This window comes from Rissa tridactyla, chromosome 5 (assembly GCF_028500815.1).
Source record: "Rissa tridactyla isolate bRisTri1 chromosome 5, bRisTri1.patW.cur.20221130, whole genome shotgun sequence".
NCBI lineage: Eukaryota > Metazoa > Chordata > Aves > Charadriiformes > Laridae > Rissa > Rissa tridactyla.
The window spans coordinates 32,557,657-32,583,791 of record NC_071470.1 but is presented as its reverse complement, the minus strand read 5'-3'; the positions used below and the strand labels follow the sequence as shown (position 1 = coordinate 32,583,791).

The following is a 26,135-nucleotide window of genomic DNA, read 5'->3' as shown; positions in this document are numbered from 1 at the left end:
GTTTGATTTATTCCTCCACTAAACACTGGTGTGATGATCCTTCTGCTTACACCCTTCTGCAGTCCATCCTGGACCTGTATGGGAGGAGAGCCTTGTTAGGAAAAACGGGAAGAAAACATTCCTGCGAAGGCATTACGGGCTCGTTGGCTCAATCTTCATTAAGTATAAGAGGATAGGGCTCTTGTAACTTGAATTGATATTTGTGTGGTAAAAGAGCCTGGGGAACTTGTATTCCCAAGGCCATAGTTACAGCTCATCCGCTGTGGCTTTACCGCTCTGGGGGTGGAGAAGGGAATTTGCCACACTTCTTGAACATATTTATACTTGTTTTCTGGTTTTGTGTTGTTTTTTTTTTTTAAAATATGTCGGCTGAAAGGAGGAGTAAATACTGGTAGAAGTACAGAGACAGTAAACACCGTATTTAAACAGATTTCAGAGAAAATGGGCCTCTTGCTAGCAGGCACTAAACAGGCAAGAGGCTGGTATCAGTCATTGCCCATGTATTTTGTGTGCGTGAATAGTTTCCTTATTGGCATTTGCATTAAAATTGGTTTATAATGATTCTTAAATTTAGGAGCTAGTGCTGCCCGCGCTGAGTAAGCTAAACGAGGTCTGCTTTAAAAAAAAAAAACCCAAACAAGGAAGATATGTTTGGCGTTTAGCCTTTTCAAACATCTGAGGAAGGTAACTGTAAACATCGTAGGATGGCAATGAAGTTTGTAATAGATTTTGCAAAGAGTCCTTGCTGGTTTATGCGGACGTATATGCTTGCTAAAATTCCTTAAGCATGGAATGTGTGGCTTCAGCTGCAAGAATAAATTGGTTCTTCACCAAAATGTTCCTATGTTAGTAGAATCTCTGTAAATTTATCGCTGAAGCTATTATTTGCTTCTTTTGCTGTAGGAATTCTGCTCAGGAAATGCAGCATATCAACCTTAGTAAACTCCTCAATTTCACAGTGTGGTATTATTTGACTGTTGGATGTAATCATTGAATAAAACCACTGTTTTGCAGGACTACGCGGGGCTCAGTACTTACAGCGTATGCAATTTTTGGTTGTTTCAGTAAGCATCTATGTCCCATATATGAAAGCATGCTGAGATTTTCATCTAGTATGCAGCCATCAGAAAATATGACAAGTTTTTTCAGTATTTGAATGTAAAAGCTCTGGATATTCCTGGAGACTGTATGTCTAGTTCTTGTGACGGTTATAAGAATATCCACCCTCATACATACTTGGAAAAATTCAGATATTAACAGTACAGTAAAACCTCTTAATTTATCAAATATTATTTGAAAATGTCAAAAGAAATTAGGTCATTATACTTTAAGGGTGTAGATTTAAAGCAGTTTAGAAAATGGAAATTAAATGTAAAATGTATTTTCTTTTAGTTCAGTATGAATCCAACAAATAGCTAGTAAGAATTAAAAAAAAAAAAAGGCGTTTAAATATCTGTAGGGCTACGTGCTTTTTCTGAAGCCAGTGGTTGTTTTGCAGATGAGAGACTATTGCATTTAAATTACTGCCTGCATGCAATAGACTAGATATTACAACAAAAACAACCCCACTTTGTTTTAGACTGGAAGCAAAAATGATGGTTGAAGTGGTTGCTTTCTAATATTTGCGTGGTGAAATTGGTGCGTACGGGTATACATACATATGTATGTATATGTCTATGTATATATATTTTTTTTTTTTATATATGAGTTTGCGCCCAAAACATTGCGCTAACAAAATGGCAAAGGAATGGAAAGAAGGGATTGTTTTTCAGTGTCCTATTGTTTGTGGCCTATTCACCTCTCACTTTTGCACTGAGCCTGCTTTTTGTTCCACCGGTGTCAGTGTGTTTCCCAAGCAAGGCCTTATTTCTACAGACTGATAAATGCGTGGCTTTCCTTGTGGTCGATCAAAGTCTATTGACTGCATTGGGACTCCATGCGTATAGAAAGGTTCATCTGCTCTGGTCAGATTACCGGATCAAGGATGTAGCTCATGATGAGGAGAAGATAGAGGCACAATTCTTGCAGCATTTCGATCACCTCTGGTCACTCCTGCTTATGTAACTGCAAGACATCTTTTAGGTTTTAAGCATAGAAGATGGTTGAGTGCATGAAAATTGCAGGTATTTTCTGTGTAGAACAAGGTAAAGCACCTAGCCTTTTCTGGGAAAAAAATTTTCACCTCTCCTCGAGAGCACTGTGCTGCACACTGGGAAGCAGCCACTAAGTGGTATTGCTGAAAACAACACATAGTCTAGCGTTCAGTAATCAAACATCAATAAAGAAATGCCTGATGGGACTAAGAGTAATGCAGTAGATGATGATGGCTGCATATTTTAATACTATGTTTGTGGCTGTACTATTGGAGCTCTTTCATTACTTTTCTGCAAAGACAAATGAAACGGCCTTACGGTTGAGTAAATATAGTAGGTCTGGTGTTATTTTCGAATCTAGCCTTTGGATGAAGGCGGAATGGAGATACTGAAGTAGATACAAGTGAATAAATAAGTCCACGTTTCTAGGAAGCATCGCTTTCCAGTTAGGATGTCGCTTTGAGAAATGTCTTCACCGAGGATGTGCTGGCATCTTGGTGATGTAAACGAGAAGGCGGATATGGAATATGGCACCAGGATAAGCAGTCAGGTGGTAACGTGGAGAGAGAAAATAATTTCCCATCAGAGCTTGGCATGGGAGTACAAATTTCCTTCGGTGCATAATTGTGGAGGACTTGGGAGAAAGGGGGTGGGTAAGGAGAGCCTTTTTGATGTGGCAGTAGTCACCTTACAGCTTGCAAATTCGTGTAGCCGATTGAATGGGTCAGCTATTTTATAAAATTAATGGTTACTTGGAAGGCGTTGGTTGTAAGACCGTTTTTTGAAGGAAAAGAGAGAAACTACCTAAATTCACCCTTCACTGCACCTTCAAATTAGCTTCTCTATGACCTGCAGTCATTGGAGGTAATAAGACAGCTGTATAAATGTATTCACTTTTTTCCTTTCAGTTTACACTGACGGAAATTACAAAAGTGATACATCAAGTGTTATTTTTAATGTTCTTATCAAGTTGATAGCACCCAGCGTATAGTTATTTTATATTTTCTAGCGTCGGCAGGAAGGGAAGTTTTTGGAACGTGTTATAAGGGAAACAAACCGTACTCTATTCTGCTGCCTTTCTGGTGAATAGCAGGCTACAAAAATATGCAAGATTCCTGGAGGACAGATCATATATACTAATACCTTGTGTATGGTGATGATAGGTTAATGCATAGTCCATCCTACATTACTTTGCTCACAGGCAACTCTGAACTTTAGCACCAGATAATCTAGTGTCTCTCTAGTAGATTTGAAAAGCTGCTTCTATCCAAAGCATATAATAGATTATACCATAAACTGAATTTTTTTAAACGTATTTTGTGTGCAATAAAGAAATACCTGTTAATCATGGTGGAACCAAAAGCAAGGTTTCTACTATCCTTCTTGCTAACGTTAAGAAATAATACCATTGCATGGAAATTGTTCTGATAGTACAATGCTGTGATGAGCTACACCTGGAAAGTAGATGTTTGAAAATCTTTTTGAATGTTTCATAGCAATCAAATTAAATTGACTAAGTATGGAAAAGTGAAGTGCTAGTCCATACGTACTTCAGAGTATTCTTATGTTGGGCAAAATTACTTTGCCCTGGAGCACCATTGATGTAGGTTCTCATATTTGACATAATTTGAAACTAATAAAATATATAAGTGACTTAAAGCATGTGTTAAATTGCAAGGGCTACTCAACAGGTGATGGCTCAGTTTCTAGTTTTGTCCCCATCATTTCATCTTGTTCTATTTTTATCTTGGTGCAAGATAGCAGTTTGATCTTGTTTTGAACTTTGGTATTCAGCTCCCCAGCACAAATTGGAGCTATTTTATATTCTTCCATATTTGGGGTAAGGAAAAATATATGGCAAATGGCTGGAAAACTATAGCGTGATGTGCTATTGAAATAGCCTTTCATAGAAGCTTTAACATTTTTCTTCTGCTGTCTGTGAAGGATACTGTCAGTTTTTTGTGTGGCTCTTTGGAGAAGCACAGGGTGGTCTTGTTCTGTTGGCTGGCAGAGATGGCTATTTACCCATCTTTGCGAAACCAAAATACTAAAATACTGACATCTCACATCTGTGCTAAAACGCACATAACAAATTAGAAAATTTGAGTTTTAAAATAATAATAATAATCTTTAAACATATTTGGCCTTGAAGGCTAACATCAGAATTCCACGTTTCCTTTGTTATGGTCAAAAACATAATAGAGAGTGAACGTTGTCCTGTTCTCTGAGCTCTGCTTTACTAAATAAGAGATACACCAAGCAGCAGATGATGAAATATTTAATGACAAAAATATTTTCAAGAAAGAAGGCTGAAGCTAGGGAAGATTTTCTTAGAAATGTGATCTAAACACCATTTGAAATATTTTGAAAAGCTACTGATAAAAGAAGCAGTAGGAAGGACATGCAGTAATGCAGCCTTCTGTCATAATGTTTGGGACCCATTTCATTTATTTATTCATTATAATAAGTTGAAGTGTAAATGTTCCTGCTGTGGCATGGGTTAGTCTGTGGAGCTGAGGTTCCCAAGATCGTGTATCAGATAAATCAATTGTGGAACTTGCCAGCCTTGGTGGGATGCCATTGGAGCAAAGAACCTGACTGCACTGGCACTCAGAAACATCTAAATTGGGGAGTTATCTCTTTAGTAGAGAATGCCCAGATTCTACTTTGATAATAAAGCCAGAAGGATTTAAGCCAAAGTATGAACCTTGGAGAGCAGCGTGGGATGAAAGATAAGAATATGGATCATTTTGCTATATGGACTACTCGCCAAGGCTTTCAATCAGATACTTCATAATGAAATTAATGTTGTGGTTTTTCAGTGGATGCAAAATGCAGACCATCAGAAATTGTTTCATAGTAACACTCCCGAACAAACCGGAAATACATGCTGTGATTAAATGTGGAACATGACTGAAATTCATCAGTAGTGCAAAAAAAACCAAGTAGTAGGCTTAAAATGTGTAGTAGAAAGTGCACATACAATATCCGTTCATCAGACGAATGCTTGACTTAAAAGTGGTAGTGATAGCTGAGTCTTCAGAAACGCCGCAAGTAAGGATAGCAGCTACAATTGCTTAACACGACTTAGTTCTACAGTCAAACCTTTTTAGATTTTCCTATAAGAAGTAGGTACAACTGAATTTGTCTAAAGAACTGAATTTGATATGGCAGTGAAGTAATCTATGGAACTAATGCTATGCTGAGAGAAGGGACAGCAAAAATGACAAGAGATACGCATTGCAAACCTCTCAACACCAAAGATTTGGAAAGTGGACAAGAAGGATTTGGTTTGTTGGACAGGAAAGTGTTTTATCTTTCTGTCTCCAAGTTAAATGGGTAAGCTACACAATATCTGCAGAAACATAAAACGTGCCTCAAATTCTAGACCTTTTACTTGTAACAGTAATTTTAACCTCTCTTCTGGAGAGATTCTTGATGTAGACGTGGCAAAAGAAATAGAAAGGGAATGAAGAACACTGTGGACGGTAATAATGCATTTTGGCAAGAGCATGTTAAAGCACATGGAGATACTTCAAATAATGTCCAAACCAGAAAGGCCACTTATTAGCAAGTATTTGGATTTGTTTGGAGGGGATTTAGTGTTCCAGGTCTCTTGTGAGCTCGGACCTTGTTTGAGTGGCATACATCCTGGCATCCATCTGCCGGTTGCGTGTGTGTTTTTTGCTTAGATGGAATTATTAACACAATTGCATGTATATAGTTACGGTCTATGTGTAAAGTAGACCAGAACTAGCACTGTGTGGCCAGGATTACATTATAGACATAGTTACATTGATCACATATGGGTATATATGTAGTTCTTGAGGTGCAAGTCTATAAGTAAAATTCCATAGTACCACTGTGTCAGTGTCAACTACCTCTGAACTTTACCTTCCAGTTCTTTACTTAATGTAAATTAAGTAAAGAACTGGAAGGATGTGAAGTTGAATGTACTGGATGAAAGAAGTCACATATATTTTTACATGTTACCTCTCCACATTAGAGAGGTGCATGATCAGTGCAATGTATTGCTGTTTCTATAAACGACAGAAGACATGGCCAAATACCGCTCTATGGTAAAGATTATGATACACTCCTATGTATATATATCTCTTTCTAGGCTTTTGTACTATTGACAAGGCCTCATGTATCACCAGTGTCACAGCACTGCTTTTTAGGATTATTACAATGCACCAAGTGTGCTTCTGGCATCTAAATGCACCCATTTGGGTGAAGAGGTTTTAATGCCCTGATACAAGACAGTAGAGTTTTAAGAGACTACACAACATGATTGTATTCTCTGTATTAAAAATTAGTTGCTATCTGGTCTGATCTGGGCAACATTGTTTATTTCTGCGGAAGTATAGCCGACAATGTTTTGTTAATGCTACAATTTGATTCATTGCCTATATTGATAGCTTATTTTGTAGTGTCATCGATTTGATTTTTCCCTTCTCAGAATTTGCACAATCAGAAATTTTCATGATACTCGCAGTGAAGCTTCAGGGAATTGCAGTGCTGTCATGACTACATATGGGAATAAGGGCAGAATCGCTGGCCACAGCGAAGAGGAAACAAACAGATTATAGCACATTTATCTACTGCAGTGAGTATTATGCAGAGCCAGAGGATCCAGGTCCTGAAGGTATGGAGCAAGAAGCCAGAGGTAGGATGCTGAAAAGAAAAAGCAGTGGGATTAAAGAGGTGGGAAATCAAGGTAGGCTTTGGACCAGGTGAAAAAACAATGTAAATAAGGCAGGAACTCTGCACCTAAGTGCTGAGCTATTTGAGATTGCATTTGGTTCATTCCCAATCTAAGTAGAAGCCAGATGCACAACTCTGGCCCACTTGAGAGACAGAGAGAGACATAAAGTTGAGTAAAGACCTAGACTGAATGAGTATTTTGGTTGTATTAAATTGTTGAGTCCTGTTTTGCTAGAGAGGGGCCATTCCCTTCAGCTGAACCATTTGGAACTCTCCAGGAGACAGAAAAGTCTCAAGTTTGCATTCGAAAACAAAACTTTTTTTTTTTTTACTTTTAGCCATTTGTCAAGCAACTGTTAAGGGCTACCTTTTAGTGTTTATTAAACACTGGTGGTAAATCCAGTAGTTCTTACCATTTTAGGCACAAATGTTCCTCTCTGCTTATCTGCAGAGGAGAAGCAATTCTCTTCTACTTGATTTGTGGTCCCACCACAGTAGTATCTGTATTCTCTCTTCAGACACAAATACAATGTTTTACAAGCATTTTAGTTTACTCAAATCCATGTCCTTCCTTCACGACCCACCTTTGCCAGCAGGAGTGAAACTGACAAAATTGAATTTCTGCAACAGCAGAAAAAGAATATTTCTTCTGATTTTGAAGAAAACGAATGAATGGGAGGAGTCCTGTAACAGAATCTTCTGGCCTTACCCTCATCAGCAAGGGTTGGTTGCAAAAGTTTTTCCTGAGGAGGAGCAAAAAGTCAAGTCTGTCAGTTCTGTAAGCTTGCTTTCTGCAGTAGCAAGTAATATTTAAAGTGAAGAAATTCTTCACTTCCCATTCTACAGTTCTAAACTGTACAAGTTGGTATTGCCTTGCCTTCATGAGAAGGCAATAAATACGTGTTTTGGTTGAAGAAAAAAGACCGTAACACTTTAGTTCTGAAATTTATCCAGGGGCGAAGGTGTGGGTGGAGACAAACGTAAAACAAATTAGAAAAGATCAATAGTAATTTTTTTCCAATATATTTGGTGACAAATAAGCATAAGTGTCACTAACTGTAAGTACACTAACCTTTTTCACACAGTTTTCAAAATATGCTTGATCTTTTTGTGCAAATGTATATTACGTCTCTATATAAACATTATTATGCACTATAAGTGTAAGGAAATTTTCATGTACTCATTTAAAAATACTTTGTAGGTCAGCCTTACCAGCTGAGTGGTTAACTGAAATCATTGTGTATCTACTGCAAGACTAATGAAGTCTTTACTTCAGGTGCTTTTGAATTTGAACTTGGCTCCTTTGGACTAAAGTTTCCTTTTTTTTTTTTTTTTTTTCCCTTTCCTAAGTCTTTTCTAAGACTAGTCGTAAATTTTTGAAAGTTTTGGTAGAGATATTTTCAGTTCTCTATCAGCTACTACAGTAATGGTTTTCTTCATGAGAGATAATTATTTTGAATTTGCTGGGTAGAGCTGGTTTGTAACAATTTTTGGCAAACCCACAGTTCAGGTTGGAGTTTTGCGTTTTCTTCTAAAGGTAAATTCTGTTTAGATCACCTAGTAATTTTTCGTTATTTTACTATAGTGCGGAGCAGTCACAATGTACTGCATAACAGTAAATATGTCTCTACTCCTATTTGATATTTTAGGGTTTTTCTACAAGAGAATGTGAATAAGCATACTCAAGTTTTCAAATATATTAGCAAGAATACGATGTCATTTTACTTATCTCTCTAAGTATTTTGTCTCATTCTGATCTGAAAATAGGAATAACCTTTGGTCTTAAAATTGATGAGAGCATGGAGAAGACTTACCATAAAGCTATCTTTACAGGAAAAAGCAGCAGCCATCTATTAGCTTTTTCAGTGCCAGCTGAAAGCCTGATTTGTAGGTAACAAAAATAACTTTTGTGGATAAAGTTCTCTTACTGTGAATCTGTGATTAGGTGTGTCATCTTCCCCCTCCCCTTTCCCTCTCTTCCTCTCCCTTATCCTTTCCCACCCCCCCTACCCCGACCCCGAGTAATTCAGTAAGTAATTCACCTGAGAAATGGCTTTAAGAAAACCCTCAGACAAAACAAAAGTGGTGTTTAATAGTGACGCTTGTTGTTGATTACTTACTCTGTTCACTCCCTTTGGCAGAATTGGAAGGAATGGACTACTCCGTTATTTCTGACACACAAGAAATGCATCTCTGAAATTGCAGCAGATGTGGAAGAAAGGAGTGATAAATATCACATAAAATGATAGTGGCCCGGACAGTGAAGGAGGAATCTGACATGCAGAGTAACTGTATTTGGGTCATAACTCGTGTCAGATGATGGACCTTCGAGTAATTAATAACATTATTTGAAATGTCTGCAAAATAATTTGCCTTACGTAGAACCTGTTGGGTTTTTTTTAGTATGAAAAGCCATTGCAAGGATTGTCCAATTATCATTGTCCGATTAAAATATCTAGAGACCTTTCTCTGATAAGTCAAATCTTTATTTTTACTGAAAGCTATTTGTTCAGAAGCCAAAATATCATGTTTATTCAGCAGCCTCTTTGGCTTTCATGTTTTTTCCTCTTTGTTAGTGAAAACGGTGCTTGTTGGGTCACCAGACAGTCCATATGGAACAATACCAGCTTAAGCTTGTTAATGGCTACACGTGTGCGGTGCTTCTGTCGCCTTTCTTTCCCTACCCGCCCCCCAGTTTCCTTTTCTATAGATACAGAGTCATCTAGAAAAATATAAGGGATTACTTTTGCTTCTGTGTGATATGGTGGTCCGGCATGAGTGCACTTAATTTAACTATCAAATCTAATCATATGCTCAGCTGCTTCAGGACCTCACTCTTACAACTCTGATCAACCGGATCTTGTCTGTGATCTATCTAGCTTCATTCTTTCATGTCCTCTCTTCTGGATCTCCTTGCATTAATTCTAAGCTCACAGTACTGCTTGTTTATCTGTTGCTGATCATTTTCTTTCCTTGCCCCTTTTCTTTTCTGCTCTATTGTCCTCTTCTCACCTGGTCCTTTTTCTTGCTTATGGTATTGTGCTACCATGAATTTTAGATAGCAAAGGTGATGCAAAATGCAACTAGCTTCAATTTTGCCCTTCTTTTTTGAAACCCTTTGTTATTCCCGTGTGTAGATTTGCTAGCTTCTTCGGTTTAACTGGATCCCTCAACATAGCTTATTTCTTTTACAAGAAGGACTGAGATGCATATCAACAGTTTCCCTTCATTGGCTGTCCTAGAGATGGTGACTAACCTGCAGGTTGCTCTCTACAAGTTTCATCTCCCCAGTGGGACTATATTTTCTTACAGGTACATCTATTATCTTTGCTCATTATTCTGCCTTTTACTTAAGCCTCTTCTCATTTGGCTCTATTAAATCTTTGTACAAACGGTCTATTTTCCATATTCTATAATCTGTATCTACTGGTTCTGATAATTTTTCTATCTCAGATTACTGCCTTTCTCTTCACCTTCCCATTTACTATTGACCTGGGTGCATTGACGTGCTTTTACCAGTTGTATGCCTGGATTTGTTGTTTCTCCAGGCTCCAGCAATTTGAGGGGCCTTTTTTAGTGCTTTCAGCTGGTTTTAGTGACCAGTGTTAGTGAGAATCATTAATTGAACCTTCACTTACCGAAGTTCTAAAATCTGCCTGCTGCGTGTCTTCGGACATATTAGGCAAATCAAGGTAACCCCTGAGCATTCAGGGTCTTTCACTGCATGGTCTTATTGGTCTTCATATTTTTGTGACATGGAATTACTACCCTTGGGTTTGTTAGCTATAGAGAGAGTAACTTGATTTCTTTAAGCCATGTCTTTTCACTTAGTTATTTACTGTCATTCTCCAGACAAGGCCCTGAGCAGCTTGATCTGCACTGGCCCTGATTTAAGCAGGGGGTTGGAATAGATGATCTCAGAAAATCCCTTCCAGCCTAAGTTTTCTGTGATTCTATGGTGATTTTTACGTTTTGAAACTCTTAAGCTATCACTTTTTTTAATGCATCCAGTGTTTTGAGATTGAGTACACCAGTAACATAGTCAAATTTGATTATTTTCTGAGTTGTCCTGGTCTGCCTCAAGCTTGATGGCTTTCTGTTTAAAGAACTAAGTGATGAGAGTAAGAGTTATTGTTAAGCAGGACAAAAAAAAAATACAAGTAGAATTATGGATTAAAACAAAGAGTTACAAAATGCAGATGTCTTGATCCGGAAATCCAGATGCTGGTAAGCAGCTACCAGAGCCGCATTCAAAAATATTTTTCAACTTAACCGTGCGGTTGATGGACAGGGGGAAGCCACACGAGGCGGTGTGGGTCCTGGTCCTCTTGTGAGAAGCTGTGATTTGCAGCAGCCTCAGGCAGGGAAGTAGGGAGCTGCCGGCGGGTTCTGCTCGGGCTGGGTCAGGCCACCACTGGAGGGCGTCCGCAGCCGCAGGAAAGCTGCTGACTTGTAGGCTTGTTATTTAGATAGAGGGAATTTAGATGCCCAAATCAAATCTCTGTTTTGCATTCTGGTTTACTCGCTTAAGAATCTGTGGGAAGGAAGTACAGATTTTGCAATGATTTAGTGTTTTGGGGTTTTTTGGTGTTTTTTTTTTTTTTTTTTTAAGGAATTTTGCCATCATCTCCGTAACCATGAGCGTCACGTGTTCTGTAACGGGTTTGCCTTTTGCCTGGAGATTTATAGAATTTGTCATCAGTTGTTTCTTAAAATAAATATGATTTCAGTTAAATCTGCTGAATCACAGCTTGAAACATTGTCATATTATTAATTGGCTTGAGAGTCTGTCTCTGATGTCCGTGTTTTCAGGGAAGATTTTGTGAAAAGTACATGAGTTCTCTTTCGGTTTAGTGAGCTCTTTGTTTTGTTCTGATGGAGTTTTGAGTTTCCTTTTACCTCTCAGTCCTCTTCAAAAGGGTTAATACAGTCGGAGATTTTATTGTTAATTCAGACTTCATCTGGCTAAAGAAAGATTAGAACCTTTTCTGTCGTAGATTCACTTGGAGTTCAGGTATACTTACTCTTCTGACCTTGTTTAATGCCAGCTTTTCAGGTTCCTGTTTGTCCCTAGAGAATGGTTTTCATTGCTCAAATGAGTCTATAAAGCTTGTATGGAGAGAGCAGCACATTAGGGAGATGGGAGCATTTGCTAAGGAGTGATGGAGTTAGGATTTTTAGATATATTTTTTTTTCTGTATCTTTGTGCGTGAAAAGGTTTCAGTTGTCCGATTGCTTTGAGTTCAGGCTTGACGCCCTTAAGAAGCTTTGTTCAGTTATAAGCATTTGTACATTGTTACTCCTGATGTAGAGGTAGCAAATATGCAAGTTTCAGGAATATGCCAGTTGGAAGCATTATAACTGTGTACATTAATAAACAAGGTGATGAGATTCAGAAGAGATTTCATCTGTAGCAACTGACAATTCAATAGTTGTTCATCATGGGTTTTACTGAACTTTTTTTGGAAGCAAGCGAGACCAGATTTAATGAATTTTTTATTTGATGTGACAGTTCTGAGACTTGATCATATATGAAACTGGTTACCTTGACAATGGATGTGATGATTATTGTGCTGAGCTTTCATAATATTTATGGTGGTGTATTTTTCTATACCATGTGTACACTGGACCTGGTAATATGAAGAGTTTAGGCATATGAATTTTAAAAATGAAAACTATCATCTTACCTGGTCTAGGGGTACAAAGGAGTCATTCTCCCAGATTCATTTGTTTGCTACAATAGTATAATGTTGAAATGGGCAGGGTTAGCTTTTAGAACCCTTGGAAAATCTGTCTAGGGCAGATAATAGTGCAGTTTTAGTTTGTTGGATGTTTTCAAGTTTCTGTATGAAAAATGGGTGTTAGATGATGTTACTGTTGTTATTAAAAAGCTGAAACCCCAGCGGTTGCTTGGACCACTTAAATTTTGCACGGTGTGACCACTGCCTTGAAGGATCAGCTGTTTCCCGGTGGGCTGGTGTTCATGATAGAAAATGCTCACTTTTTGTTTGTTCTCATAGCCAGAAGGCTTTGGGAAGATTTGGGGGCCTCTTGGTAGCGCCAGGAGGAGAAGCGTGTGCTGCTGCTGCTGCTGTCCATGGTGTAGGTGCTACAGTGACGCAGCCTCTGGGGTTTTCTGTGCTGGCACGACCTCTGGGAAATAAACTCATCTGTTTTACATTGTTATTAATGATATTATCTTAAGTCTGACTCTGACTTGTTTTAAGCAATGCACTACCTTTGAGTAATTAGTGTGGGTAAGGCTCGTGCTGTAGATTGTTAACAGATAGTTGAAATGAAAGCTGTGATTTTACTCTCTGCTTTTGTTTTAATAAAATTGATGATTCGCCGATCTGTTTTTCTTGGACTTTTTCGTAATGCATATTAACAGATATTGAAGTAGTTTGGTTATGAAGACTGTAAGCAACACTTTCTTTAGTAAAACTTGAATGAAGTACATTGAGCGTTACATTAGTGGGGACATATCTACCTGAATACTTGGTAGCTTTTGACATTTCTGTATTTTTAAAGATATTCTCTGTCTTTTTGTCTTAATATAGCAGTGTAAGACTGGAAACATCTGGGCTGAATGGACTTTAGCATCAAAAGAAGTTCTCAACTGTTAACTCGAAAAATTAACTACATCAAAATGAAGCAGGTGCCAGAGATCCTTGGAAATACCAATGGGAAAACTCAGAATTGTGAAGTGAATCGCGAGTGTTCTGTCTACTTGGGCAAAGCACAACTTTCTGCCACTCTACAAGAAGGTGTCATGCAAAAATATAATGGCCATGAGGCTCTTCCATTTATTCCAGCTGATAAATTGAAAGATCTAACCTCTCGTGTGTTTAATGGCGAGTCTGGGGCCCAAGATGCCAAGCTGCGCTTTGAACCCCAGGAAATAAAGGGAGTTGGAACACCACCCAACACTACTCCTATCAAGAATGGCTCTCCAGAAATTAAGCTGAAAATCACTAAAACCTACATGAATGGAAAACCTCTTTTTGAATCTTCCATTTGTGGAGACAATGGTGCAGATGTGTCTCAGTCAGAGGAAAATGAACAAAAGCCAGCAAACAAGGAGAGGAGAAACAGAAAAAGAAGCATAAAATATGACTCCTTACTTGAGCAAGGTCTTGTTGAAGCAGCATTAGTATCAAAGACTTCAAGCCCCACTGAAAAGAAGGTAGTACTTTTTTTTGCATTCTTTCTTTTGTTAGTTTTGTTAATCGTAACTGAGATTTCATTTGTTCATATGCTAATCTTCATTTCAGGTATTTAAATAGGTGCTACCCACAAACAGGTCACTTCCTGTGATACTCTCTTGAAGGACAGATACACTACAGTTCTGGTCCATGTTTCTTGCCTAGGTTAGGAGTACCACATAAATTCTGTTTCTGTATAAGTAAAATAAAACTCCACAGCAATCAGGGCATATAGTGGTATGGGATATATGAAACAGAAGCTTCATCCAGACACGCAGCCAGGATGTGCACCTGGGCAAGGGAGCTGCGGAGGCCTCTAAATTTAGAGATAGCCTTTAACTGTTGAAGCATGAGGTATTCTAGCGTCCTGATAAACAGATGTTTCAGAAAAAAAAAAATGATTTCTATATTCCTGGATCTGAATTAAAAGAAAAATGTACTCAGCTGTCAGTTGGCTGATAAGCTAGGCTCTTCACCTTCAGATTTTGGCAACTGGAATGTAGTCACTACCCTTATTTGTCATCTGAAAAGAGCTGGTTTTGCTTGCTATAACCTAGTGAATTGTATTGATTGAAAAGGTCTAGATACTTGTATTAAACATCATTAACTTTGTGGTCAAGTTAATTTGTTTTTTGCTTCTTTTAAACATGGTCAGAAATGGAAATTTCACTTTTTTAATTTGCTTTACCATGTTGTAAATAAGGATGCTGCTGGGAGCCCGTTTCCCCCTTTATTTAGTTTTTGTTGCTAGACACCATTTAAAGGAATGTGGTTTGCAATCATTTTATCTTGGAGGAGGAAACTTACATAGCAGGGATACTTCTACCTATATTGAGTTTCTCAACAAGTAATTCAGAATAGTGTTGTATAACAATGGTAGACATTAATGAATACTTTAGCTACTGAACAGATTCTGGTTTTATGCACCTTAAATGCGAAATGTACGTTCTAGTTTTCTGTGAACTGCAGGTTTACTAGTTAATGTTGATTCTTACTTTCTCCCAGGGACAGAGAAGGTGCAGAGAAGAACCACACACATAGATGCTGTATTACTGATTTTATTTACCCTTATTTTCATTAAAACTACTCAGTGAATGAGTTTACAGAACTGTGTAAACATTCTTTTCAGTATCAGAAATTTATCATTTATTTATGCTTTGAACATATTACTCATCCTAGAATGATCAATACTGATGTTTTCAGGAATTTTATTAAGCAGAGTGTTTTAACACAATTTGTTTCAGACTTTTCCAAATAACTGCTGAGAGGTAAAAAGTATGGGCACAGTCCATAGTTGGAGTAATACTTTGTCCTGTTAATTGTTAATGAGGATAAATTGGACTAAAGGGTGGTGTATTTATTAGCATCAACAACTCTAGCATAGTTGTGTGGCTTTTTATTTTCTCTAATAAGAAAGAGGAGGCAATATTTAATATGTCCATCTACACAGTTTATTCTGAGGTCTTTCACATCTGTTGTCGATTAAGGGTGGCCTTTAATTTTTCCTAGTGAGTGGTTCACTTAAGATTAAAAGAAGGGTTGGTCTGGCTTCTCTGAGTTGTCTTTTGGCCAGAAAGGGTCAGGAGAAAACCATGTCAACGCTGTTTCCCAGAGTGCTTGAGACATGATGGCTGGAGAGCAATAGGGTTATTAGCTCCTGTGCCAAACCAGTGAGCTACCAAATCAGGACAACCACCTGCTCGATCTCAGACTTTGCAATATTATAACCCTATTCTTCTCAGAGCACTTGAAACAGAGGGTCATGCTTCTGCCCTTTTTTTTTCTTTTTTTTTTTTTTTTTTTGCATGGCGCACTTTAAAGTGCAAAGGGCAAAAAGCATTTGAAGGTCACAAGATGTTGTTGTATGATATAACTCCTAGATTGTAAAAAGTCTGAGGCTTTTCTTTCTCTCACAGAGAGGGTTTGCAACTGTGCAGGTTTAAAATACATAAAGAAAAACATAATACTAAGGAGGTTTTTCAAATATTTGTCCACAGGTAGAGTAGTGATATACATGTGTTCTCTGTGATCGTTAACTGTACTATCTTAATATCAGTGTTCTTTGGTTTCAGGCCCCTGCTCTAGTGTTATTTCATCACCAACATCCAAAGCCTTAATGTTAGTGTATTGTGCTGTGGTTTTATGTAGCCGATTGTGGCTGCAAAGTGGAAGTTAGAGAAATATTCTTGGAGTAAAAGCTGAGTAATTTTGCACTTGCCTACCTGTTTATTGTAGGTTACAGGTTAATGTAGAACCTGTTTGTCTGGTTTTATTTCTGGGCTGGTTTATCTCTCAATTTCTTGTTGTCCAAGCTCTTACTCTTTTGATTTAGCAAAAATCGCCATGGTTCAACTACTGCCTTTTGTGTAAAGTAATTATATCTTCATTTGATGGACAGGGCAGATTACTATCTTGCTGAGGTGAGAGGCATATCGTTTAACAAATGTTCCAGTGCTCTGTTGTTGGGTTTTCTTGTTGTTTGGGCGTTTTCTGTTAACATAAAGGAAGGCTGTTTAAAACTTTATCTGCAAGTCAGTTTTCAATTGGGAATAAACGTGATCTGCCCAGCTCTGACGTGTGTTAGATTTCTGTTGATAACCACCAGCTTTTCCAGGCCTCCGAGAGACAGCTGTACTGCTTTCGCTTTCCCAAGGTAAAGGAGAGGGAGCGGGACAAGCCGTGGCTTTTTCCTCCTTCCTCTCCTGCCTCTCACGCTTCTTTCCCCCTGCCCCTGGTGTCTCTCCACCTGAGGAGTTTACTTTAAAAAGCAGGTCTCTTCTGATAAGGCCTGGTTCAGCAGCTTTTATGCCAAGGCCACTGATAGTGGTCTGACACCACCTCCCAGCATTCTGTGTTATTGGTGGTAGGTAATCACATGTTAGATGTTTGAATCCACGCCAAACCCATGGACTCTGATAGTTGCCCACTTGATAGTGCTGCTCACGAGTGGCAGTGTGCTTCAGTACTAGATTTTGTGGTGGCTGCGTTTTGAGTCATTGTTTTTGTCAGTTCTTGCAACGCTGCCAGTTAGGAATGAGGACTTTCCTAGATTTTTCTCACTGAATGCTTTTGTTAAAAGTGAAACAATCCTGTTTGGAGGAGAATGGCAGAGGTTTACTTCACCCAAGCGTGGCCAGCAGGTTGAGGGAGGTGATTCTGCCCCTCTACTCTGCTCTGGTGAGACCCCACCTGGAGTTACTGCATCCAGTTCTGGAGTCCAGCACAGAAAGGACATAGACCTGTTGGAGCAGGTCCAGAGGAGGGCCATGAAGGTGATCAGAGGGCTGGAGCACCTCTCCTATGAGGACAGGCTGAGAGAGTTGGGATTGTTCAGCCTGGAGAAGAGGAGGGTCTGGGGAGACCTTATTCTGGCCTTTCAGTACTTAAAGGGGGTCTACAGGAGAGATAAGCAGGGACTCTTTATGCAGGGGTGTAGTGTAGGATGAGGGGTAACAGTTTTAAACTGAAAGAGGGGAGATGTAGATTAGATATTAGGAAGAAATTCTTTACTGTGAGGGTGATGAGACAGGTTCAGTTCCAGTTCCAGACAGCTGGAACAGGTTGCCCAGAGAAGCTGTGGATGCCTCATCCCTGGAAGTGTTCAAGATCAGGCTGGATGGGGCTTTGAGCAACCTGGTCAGTGGGAGGTGTCCCCGCCCGTGGCAGGGGGGTTGGAACTAGATGGTTTTTAAGGTCCCTTCCAACCTGAACCATTCTATGATTCATATATTAATACAAAGTGATCCAAGTCCATTCCGTAGAGCAATCCAGAGTTTCTGTATGGGAAACAGAGAGAGTACATATATCTGCAGCTCTCATGCAGGTGGTCCCAAAGTAGGTCTGTGCTCTCTAACCCTAAGAACAGCTCAGTATGTGGTACTGGCACATTTGAGCTTGTTCTGCATAAGCCGGTTTGGGCCTACAAGTGGCAGTTTGCCCTTTTGGCATGGCTTCCTGGCATGACTCCACAGCACGGGTGCAGTAGCTCAGAAAAGCAGCAACTCTGTGTCCAGAACAAACCTGGAAATCCACACACTGCTTTACTTGCTAGTTTAGGGATTCCAGATGCGTAACCGTGTGTGTGATCCAAAAGCCGTACCTTCCATGTAGCTTCCTAACCAGTTTTCTTTTAGCCCTCTGATAGTATTATACTAGAAACTTGGCAGTTAGTTACTCTTTCTTCGTGGTACAGTCTATAATGAATTTGCAGCAGCTACGCAGGGGGCAATTGCAAGTTACTGGAGAAATTCCACTAGTCCTTGTCATGTGTTTATGTTGCCATTTCATCCTCACGGAGAAAAGCTGTTCTGGCCAATTCCATTATATCCACTATTTACATAATGTTATAGTGCCTTTCTCAGTGAATGGCAAAGGTTTTGAAACCCGGTAAGGGTAGAACAGAAGCAATCTGAGGATTATCTGCTGCTTTTTGTGCTTCTGTGCTAACCAAATACAGGAAGATGGGGACCACGGGAGGTAGTGATGTTGCCCTGATGCTTGTATCTAATCAGTAGAGATGAGCAGAAACCAATTAAGTTTCCTCTCAGATTGGAAAGCTGTGCCCATCAAGTATTTGGTCATCCTGTTATAACTGTTGCAGCCAGATCCTGAGGTGACCTGTTTTGTTTTAATTTAAAAAAAAGAAAAAAAAGTAAAAAGGAAAAATAAAGTCAAATAAACGTGTCTTTTTCAGAAGAAGGACTTGCTTGATTGTTTTTCGTCATGTTATTAGGAATTCCTGGTCAAGTATGATTACTGAACTTGTCATAAAATGTTCAGCTAAATTGCCACAGGAGTCGGGATCTCTAGTTGTAGGGTAAAATGAACTCAATTATGTTTTCCTTTTCAATAGGCTGTTCTTAAGGTATCAGATCCTGTCTTCTGGCAAGTGATAGCACTGGCTGTCTGGCTGATGTCATCAGAAGCCCAAAGGAGTAGGAATAACCCTAAAAATCTCTTCTGGGTGATCCCTTCAGGAACAAGAGAAAGAACTTCTTTATCCTGTTTGGAAGGGTTCCCAAGCTACTGTTTTGCGTTAGTTTATGTTTAGCTACGCCTTGAAAACTTGCTTGTGCCAAGCAGCTCACAGTGTGCAGCAGTAATTGTTACTTTGGAATTTTAAATTGTTCTTTCTTAGCGCCTCATTGGAAAAGTATCTTAAAGAAGTACTTGTAGGTTAAGAAACACCAAAAAGCATACAGCGTCAAGAGCATACTGGTTGGAGGGAGATTAGAAGCTATGAGTAGTATCAAGAGCGGCTGCAAAATTAATTACAGAAAGCTTAAATATTTGTTCAAGGCTTTCCATACCAAACTTCCTGTTCTTGTATGTGAAAGTGGCTGAACTAAGTACACTTTCTGCGTGAAACTCTCGTCTCAAATAAGTTGTTGTAAATAAGTTGTGGGGGGTTTTCTCTCCTTATAAGCACATTGGTGGAAGAATTCTCATCAAATATGGAATAATATCTTGAAGTGATGACAGAATTGCTATATAAGAATAGCTCTACCAAGTTGGATCAAGGAGCTGTTTAATTCGGCGCCTCAGTTCGGGGGTGAGATTCAGCAGAGGGTGCGTAATGGAGAGTGTAGACGTGGCAAATCATGGAGCGATGCTTTCTTTGAGTACACTCAACCTCCAGCAGCTTGTGACTCAGGGGTTTCTAGCACTGGTGACTTTGTATTTAATAGCTGTAGATGGCTAAATTCATGGAAGGAGACCTCAGTTTCTTTTTGAGCCAGTGTGAACTTTTTGCATCCATGACATTAAGTAATAGAGCAGCTCTTTTTCCTTTTCAGTTTGCCACCTAGTTGTTTCACTTGATGCTCTCACAATACTAGAAGTAGGAATCATGGACAAACTTCTCTATTACTGATAGTTTTATAGAATTCTTACAAATCTCCTCAATTTTTAATTTCAGTTTGAGGAGTCCTAGTGTGTTGTTCCACATATAGGAGCCATTCCAGAATGTTACTTCTTGTTACCATCTTTTTTCTGAACTGTGATGCCCTTTGGGTTCTGCTGTCTTTTTTTTTTGAGAATGAGGGACCAGAACAGTATGGGACATTCAAGATACAGCTGTCTTGTGGATGCGTACAGTGGCATGTTAGTGATCTTCTATGTTGTTCTCAATTTAATTATTTTTTATTATAAATAATACTTAGCATTTGATTGATTCTTGACTCCTGAACACTGAGCCGGTTTGCTATGGAAAAGAGCTGACCAGATGTAATCTAACTTAAATTCAAAGAACGTCAGCAACTGTTATGTTGTTTCATGCTTGTCTTTGATTTGTGCATTCCAGGACTTTTTTTATTTTGGTCTTTTGGGCACTATCGTGGAAATGACAGATCAAATAAAGTGGTGAGCAGGCCACCCCTTTATGTCTCAACAGCAGACTGTGTGCCATAACACAGTTGAGAGGTTAATGACACTTTTTTGGTTTATTGTTTTTTAAGTTCACCAGACTTAGTTGTTGCACTGGTAGTGTCATGATTTAAATGAATACTGTCATCTCAGCATCTCCTCTTCACGTTTTATTGAAGGCGTGGCAAGGAATTTACTTGGTTTTACTGCTTTTCTGTCCAAGATATGGTGAAGCCTTTCTGTTGCTCTGCTCCGTGTTCTGCTTATACCAAAATAATGTATGTCTAACTTTTCGTATTTAGCTGAGAGTTAGATCTACAGTTCAGGGTTATGTTACTTGGATGGATTTACAGGCAGATTTTTGGGAAACTTTAGTGATCTGTACCAGATGTCATTTCTGCTCCTTAAAACCCCTTTCTGTCAACAAAGAAAGATGTTTTGTAGTAACCCTTAGGCTAAGTAGCAAAGGCAAAATATTTTGATCTGTCTTGGAACAGAGAGATACCGGCCTCTTTCACGGGGTTTCCTTGTTCTGGAGTGTATTTCATGTAGGGCACATGAACTTAAAGACCTCCAAAAGAGGTCTTTGTTCACAGACACTATTTTTATGTTTGTCTATTACAATGTTTCATTATTCTCCTATTATCAATAAATAGATCCAACTAGGCTAACATTTATATTTCTGTTTTTTGTGAATACTTGAAGTATCTACAGGAGTTGTTCTGTTGGGCAGTGACTAAAACTACAATTTGCGAAAAATAAGGAATTAATTCCCATCTGTCAAAAAGAGTTTATAAAAGCGCTTTACTTTGGAAGCCCGGTGCGAGAGGGAAAACTGGATCTTGCACAGACAGTTGTTAAACAAGCCCCGCTGCACTTGGATGAAGGGAAGCGAATCTGTGGCCTCATAGCAGCAACTAATGCTAAAAAGATTTGGGTTTGTTGTTTTCTTTGGTTTGGTAGACAAATGTCAACTCAAGTGTTATGTTGAGGATGCTTGTGACGAAGTAAAATAATTTGGGATCTTAGTTCTTGTAGAATTGATAGCACGTCGATCATGTGCTTCATGATGTTTTACTGCAACGACTGCTCTACTCTAATGTTCATATGGGGTTGAGGCATTTCTGGTTGGAGTTTCCCCAGATTTTCTGTACATCTTTATTGCTGAAAATAGGGAATGTTTCAGGAATATACTACTTCATTTCCAAATCAAGGTAATGTCTGTCTGTTTAGGGTTTTGGGGTTTTTTTTCCCCCCATTTGCCCCTAGGCTGATCAACTGCTGATACTGTTTCTTACGTTTCCTCTTTAGAAGAGGAGGATCTACTGGGTATATGTAACAACACAACCTGGAGGGAAACCTGTTATATCTGCTTTTACATCTGGGGATTCATTTTAAAGGTCTGATCTCAAAGGCAAAGTAGTAATTGGACTATGTCAAATTATAAGTTAACTAACAGAGCTCCTTCATGCCAAATATTTGTTCTATTTCAGCAGTCTAGACAGCTTCTTTCAGAAATGTTCTTATTGCAAAAAAGTGTAGAGATAACTATCTGCCTTCACCAGAAAACAGAGTTGTGTAAATCTAGTTGATTCTTGGCACTGTTATCTGGGTTTGGGTTTCTGTGTTTTCTACCAAGAATATTAGGATTCAGAACACCTACCCACGCTACCTTGGATGTTTTTGAGATACCAAGAGGTGACTATCTGTTAAGAAAGTGTTTGGGGTAAACTCTTTCCTACTGAACTCTGTAAGGGCGTAGGAGAGTGCTAAGGGTAAGGCCCTGATACAGATTCTGATCTTGAAAATCTGTGAAACCATTGTACATGCGGATAACAAAATACATATGGATATGGCATTCTGAAAATCTGTAGGTATGCTGAGATGGTTTAGCTTTCGTTCTGTTCTCCGATGTGAAATTCATATGGAAATTATTCAGAAATAACTGTTCCCCATGCCAAACTTCGTCATGGCTCTACAGTCATGCTTTTCCAGACTTCTGTAGCATCTCATATCCACGTTGTCTTACATACCCAGATACCGCATCAAAAGTTGAAATTTTTGAGGGTAGGTGAAAGTTAGAGGAGTTGGATGTAGGTAGAAATCTTTTTCTAATACTCAGTATGAAAGGTTTCATTCATTCTGATCAAGCCTTATCTAATTTGAATACCTATTTCTGAAACATGGAACCTTTCAATAATAAGCCAGTAACTTACAATTTAAGAGGTCATCTAAATGTAAATGCAGAAATTCAGTAAAGCAGCTGAAAGAAACTGCTCTCCACATTTTTAAGAAAGATTGAGGGTTGGGAAGTGTTCCAGAACTTGCATCTTACTCAATCTATCTGTGAATGATTGAATCTGTTTCTTTTCAACTCTTTACTCTGAAAAAAAGGTTGTATCCTAGTTACTAAAACACCATGTTAAGTTTATTTCTAAAATACTTGCTCACATAGTGTTTGTGTAAAGGAATATTGTTGATTTGGATAGACAGATTTGGGTTTAAATGTAAAAGCGTCTTAAAAAAAATTCTCATCTGCTTGAGACTTGCTAATGAGGGAACGAAAGCCAGAAAAAAGTATTGAAGTGTAACCGGGAGTTTAGTGCTTGATTTGAAAAACAAATTTGAGCTTTTATTTTGTTTTAAAATCCATAATCTACATTATGAATCACTCTCTAAATTTAAACGGATTTTTATTTTATTCTGCTTGTTTTCCCTCTTGGAGGGGAGGGTCCTGCATGGTGGTATTTATTCAACATGCTGTCCATGAACTGCTTTAGATGAGTTTGTGAAAAGAAATGGATGGAACAAACCTATTGTCACAAAACTTCCATGTGGTTTCAAAGAGCCAGCACAGAAAAGTTTTCAGGGGATCTGCAAGTAGAACATTGATTTTCTTCAGCCTTTTTTGTCCTCTTGTTTTATAGCTTTACCATCTAAGCACATTGCAGAAAAATAAATAAATCCTAGTTGTCGTAAGAAGATTCAAACTTAGTGTGTTCTGCAAATGTAATTCTTCACATTGCCAGATGTGACCCCCTTTTAGTAATAGAAGAAAAGAAGTCATTAGTAATACAAGAAAAGATAGCTTGGAGAAAGACATTTCATTTAAGGCATTTTTGTGAAATCTATGGCTCGTTATAAAACAATTAAAAATCTGAAAAACGAACAAACCAACCCCCAATATAGTTTGTTCATTTTTATTATTATTTTTTTTTTTATCTGGACTTTCCATGTCCTCTTTCCCCTCCATCTTTACCTCACTGCACAATATAATGCATGTTTTACCAGGGTGTTGCAAATTAAATTGTCCAGAGCTTGATGCAGTGGCCATTTGAGGGCTGCAAGTCTTTGGATGCTCTACTGAAGTGTTCTTTTCTGTTTTACTGGAAATGGAACACAAAACTTTGCCAACTTATTGCTTCTTTCTTCATGTTTCCTCATCCTTCTCCATTTTGTAGTAGTAATTCAGTATTTTCCTTAATCTTCTTGCGAGGGTCTGGTTTAGTCTTCTGCCTGAAACGTTCTCTCTGTAGGCAGTGGTTTGCTGAATATGGATTTACACAGCATTCTCCTGTTAGATAATAAACAGAACATAACAAGACAAAGTGATAAAACTTATTTTTATTCTTAATGCATTCAGTTACTTGTGGTTTACTATCTAAATATATTCCCTCACATCCCAGAAGGTCGGAGCTATTCGGATAAACATAGGGCCTCTAAGGACTTGACCTTCTGGGATAAACAGATTTACTATAACATGTGAATTATAATCTTAAAGAGAAAAAAAAAGGAACAAAACAATAAGGCAGTTATGTTTCTGAGGATACTGTATTTTTATAGACAGTCATTTAGAATAAGCAGAGGCCATTTCTTAACAGACTTATGTTGCCACCCATTTCACTTGAAGCAATAGCAAATCTTGAGGTGTTTGCATAGGTTTTAATCTGCTGTAGGTGTAATTTTTTGTTTTGAAGTGATTTGACTTTATGAGACTTTTGTCCTCAATCACAGAATGAGAAGCTGTTTCTGTGTCCTGAATGACAGGACATCAGTCACTGGGAGAGTAGCTGCATCCCTCCATTCCTTTGCCTGAAGACTGAATAGTCATTTGTCTGTTGTCAAATTAAATGCCTGAATCTTTCAGGAAGCAAGAGCTTTCCTAAGAACATAACTGTGATGGTCATTTTTCAAGGAAGAAACGTTTGGAATCGTTGTCCTATTTGGTAGTTTTTTTGTTTGCTTGTATATAGTGTCCTTAATCACTGGTGAATTCAAGTGACAGAACAACATTACAAAAATAATCCCTTCAGTTCTGTTGCTCCCCTTTTCTCCAGAGAAGCCCACCACCTCTCCTGAATCTCTGAAAGGAATGGAGTTTGTTCTACAACCGCTTCCGTCATTCACTGTCTTTCCTGATAGAGAGGCAAGAGAAGACAAAACATTTTTACTTTTTTTTTTTTTTTTTTTATTACACAAGTCCATGATAGAAAATAGGAGTATTAGTGGGTGAAGCACAGCACAAGTAGATAACAGGACCAGAAAAATATGTGGTCTTGGTTAGCAAGCAATGTTATCTTTTCCATAGTAAAGAAACACATTTGACTGTGGGTTCTAACTTTGATTCAAGGTACGTTTTAATTGCATGTATTCTGTTTAGAGACCTTGATTATTCTGGTTTAGTTTCTTTGTAACACTAGTAGATTTGTTTTTTTTTTTATTCTAGAGTATGTGTTTGCAGCATGGCCTTCTGTTATAGTGCAGTCCAATCGAAGTTTGATCCAGGATGGACTTGAATTGAAAATGAAAACCGAAAGGGAGATAGCAGATATCTGCAAGTTGTTCAATATGTACTTCCCTGATATGTTACACAGAGGAGAGCATTTACTGTCTTCACTTGTCTTAATTGCTCTCTTTTTTCTTGTCCAATATTAAATTCTGGTGATGTATTCTTCACCAATTCTCAACATTGTTCTTTGTCTAATCCCTTTTTGACAACTTACAGTTAGATTATTTTATTATTGTTTTTAGTTATTTCTATAGCACTCCAAGTTTGTATAGTGACATACTAGCTTTTTGATGCTTCGAGTAATTTACATGAATTTTGAGGGGTTATAATTCCTTGCACGTGTGTGCATACATGCATATATACACAAAATAGATAGCAATAATATTATTATCTCTACCACTGGTCATTTTTAAAAGGATACGTATCTCAGTCTGACACCACCTAGTAAGCTTTCTAGGTGTTTTTTTTAAAAAAAAAAAACAACCTTTGTCCCTTGTTTACTAAACACTCATCATGGTGTTTTCATAACAGAGTCTACAAACAACCTAAAGCTCTCAGTACAGTAAAGATGCTGCCCTTAAGTGCATTTTTCTTTAGTCATTTTAAGATTTTTTTTAAACTTTTAAATTGCCCATCTCTCATGCTATGTTCTTGTCTTGTCGTGTTCGTTAGTCAGACCAGAACTAAACGGAAACTGGATACTTTTCATCAGATGTAGGCAAAGTTAATTAAATACCAATGTTGTCTATGGCCAAGCCACTTCTTTGGGCTGGCAGAATGCTGACAGCAGTATCATAAATTCTTGTCAACCTGCCTGTTACTCATTGCTTATGAAAGTGCTGAGAGAAATGACAAACAAATCTGTGAAATTTTAAGGGATGAGGAAAGGCATGTTAAGGTTTGGTTTTGTTTTTTGTTTTTTTTTTTTTTTTTTGGTCCTTCTCAGCCTATTGCAGCTGCTGTCACGGATGAGTTTCT

General features: G+C 38.3%; 1 protein-coding gene across 7 annotated transcripts in view; it reads left to right on the top strand.

Moving 5' to 3' along the window:
- Nucleotides 1-26,135, top strand: part of NSD2 (nuclear receptor binding SET domain protein 2) — a 100,929-nt gene that overhangs the window by 26,469 nt on the left and 48,325 nt on the right. For 6 of the 7 annotated variants that reach the window (XM_054201907.1, XM_054201910.1, XM_054201909.1 and 3 more), the window contains one exon: nt 13,361-13,986. In XM_054201907.1, the coding sequence (XP_054057882.1) occupies nt 13,390-13,986 (597 nt within the window). In that variant the 5' untranslated portion in view covers nt 13,361-13,389. Of the gene's footprint in view, nt 1-9,998; nt 10,113-13,360; nt 13,987-26,135 lie in introns of all 7 variants that reach the window. The other variant, XM_054201908.1, reaches the window with a different exon arrangement.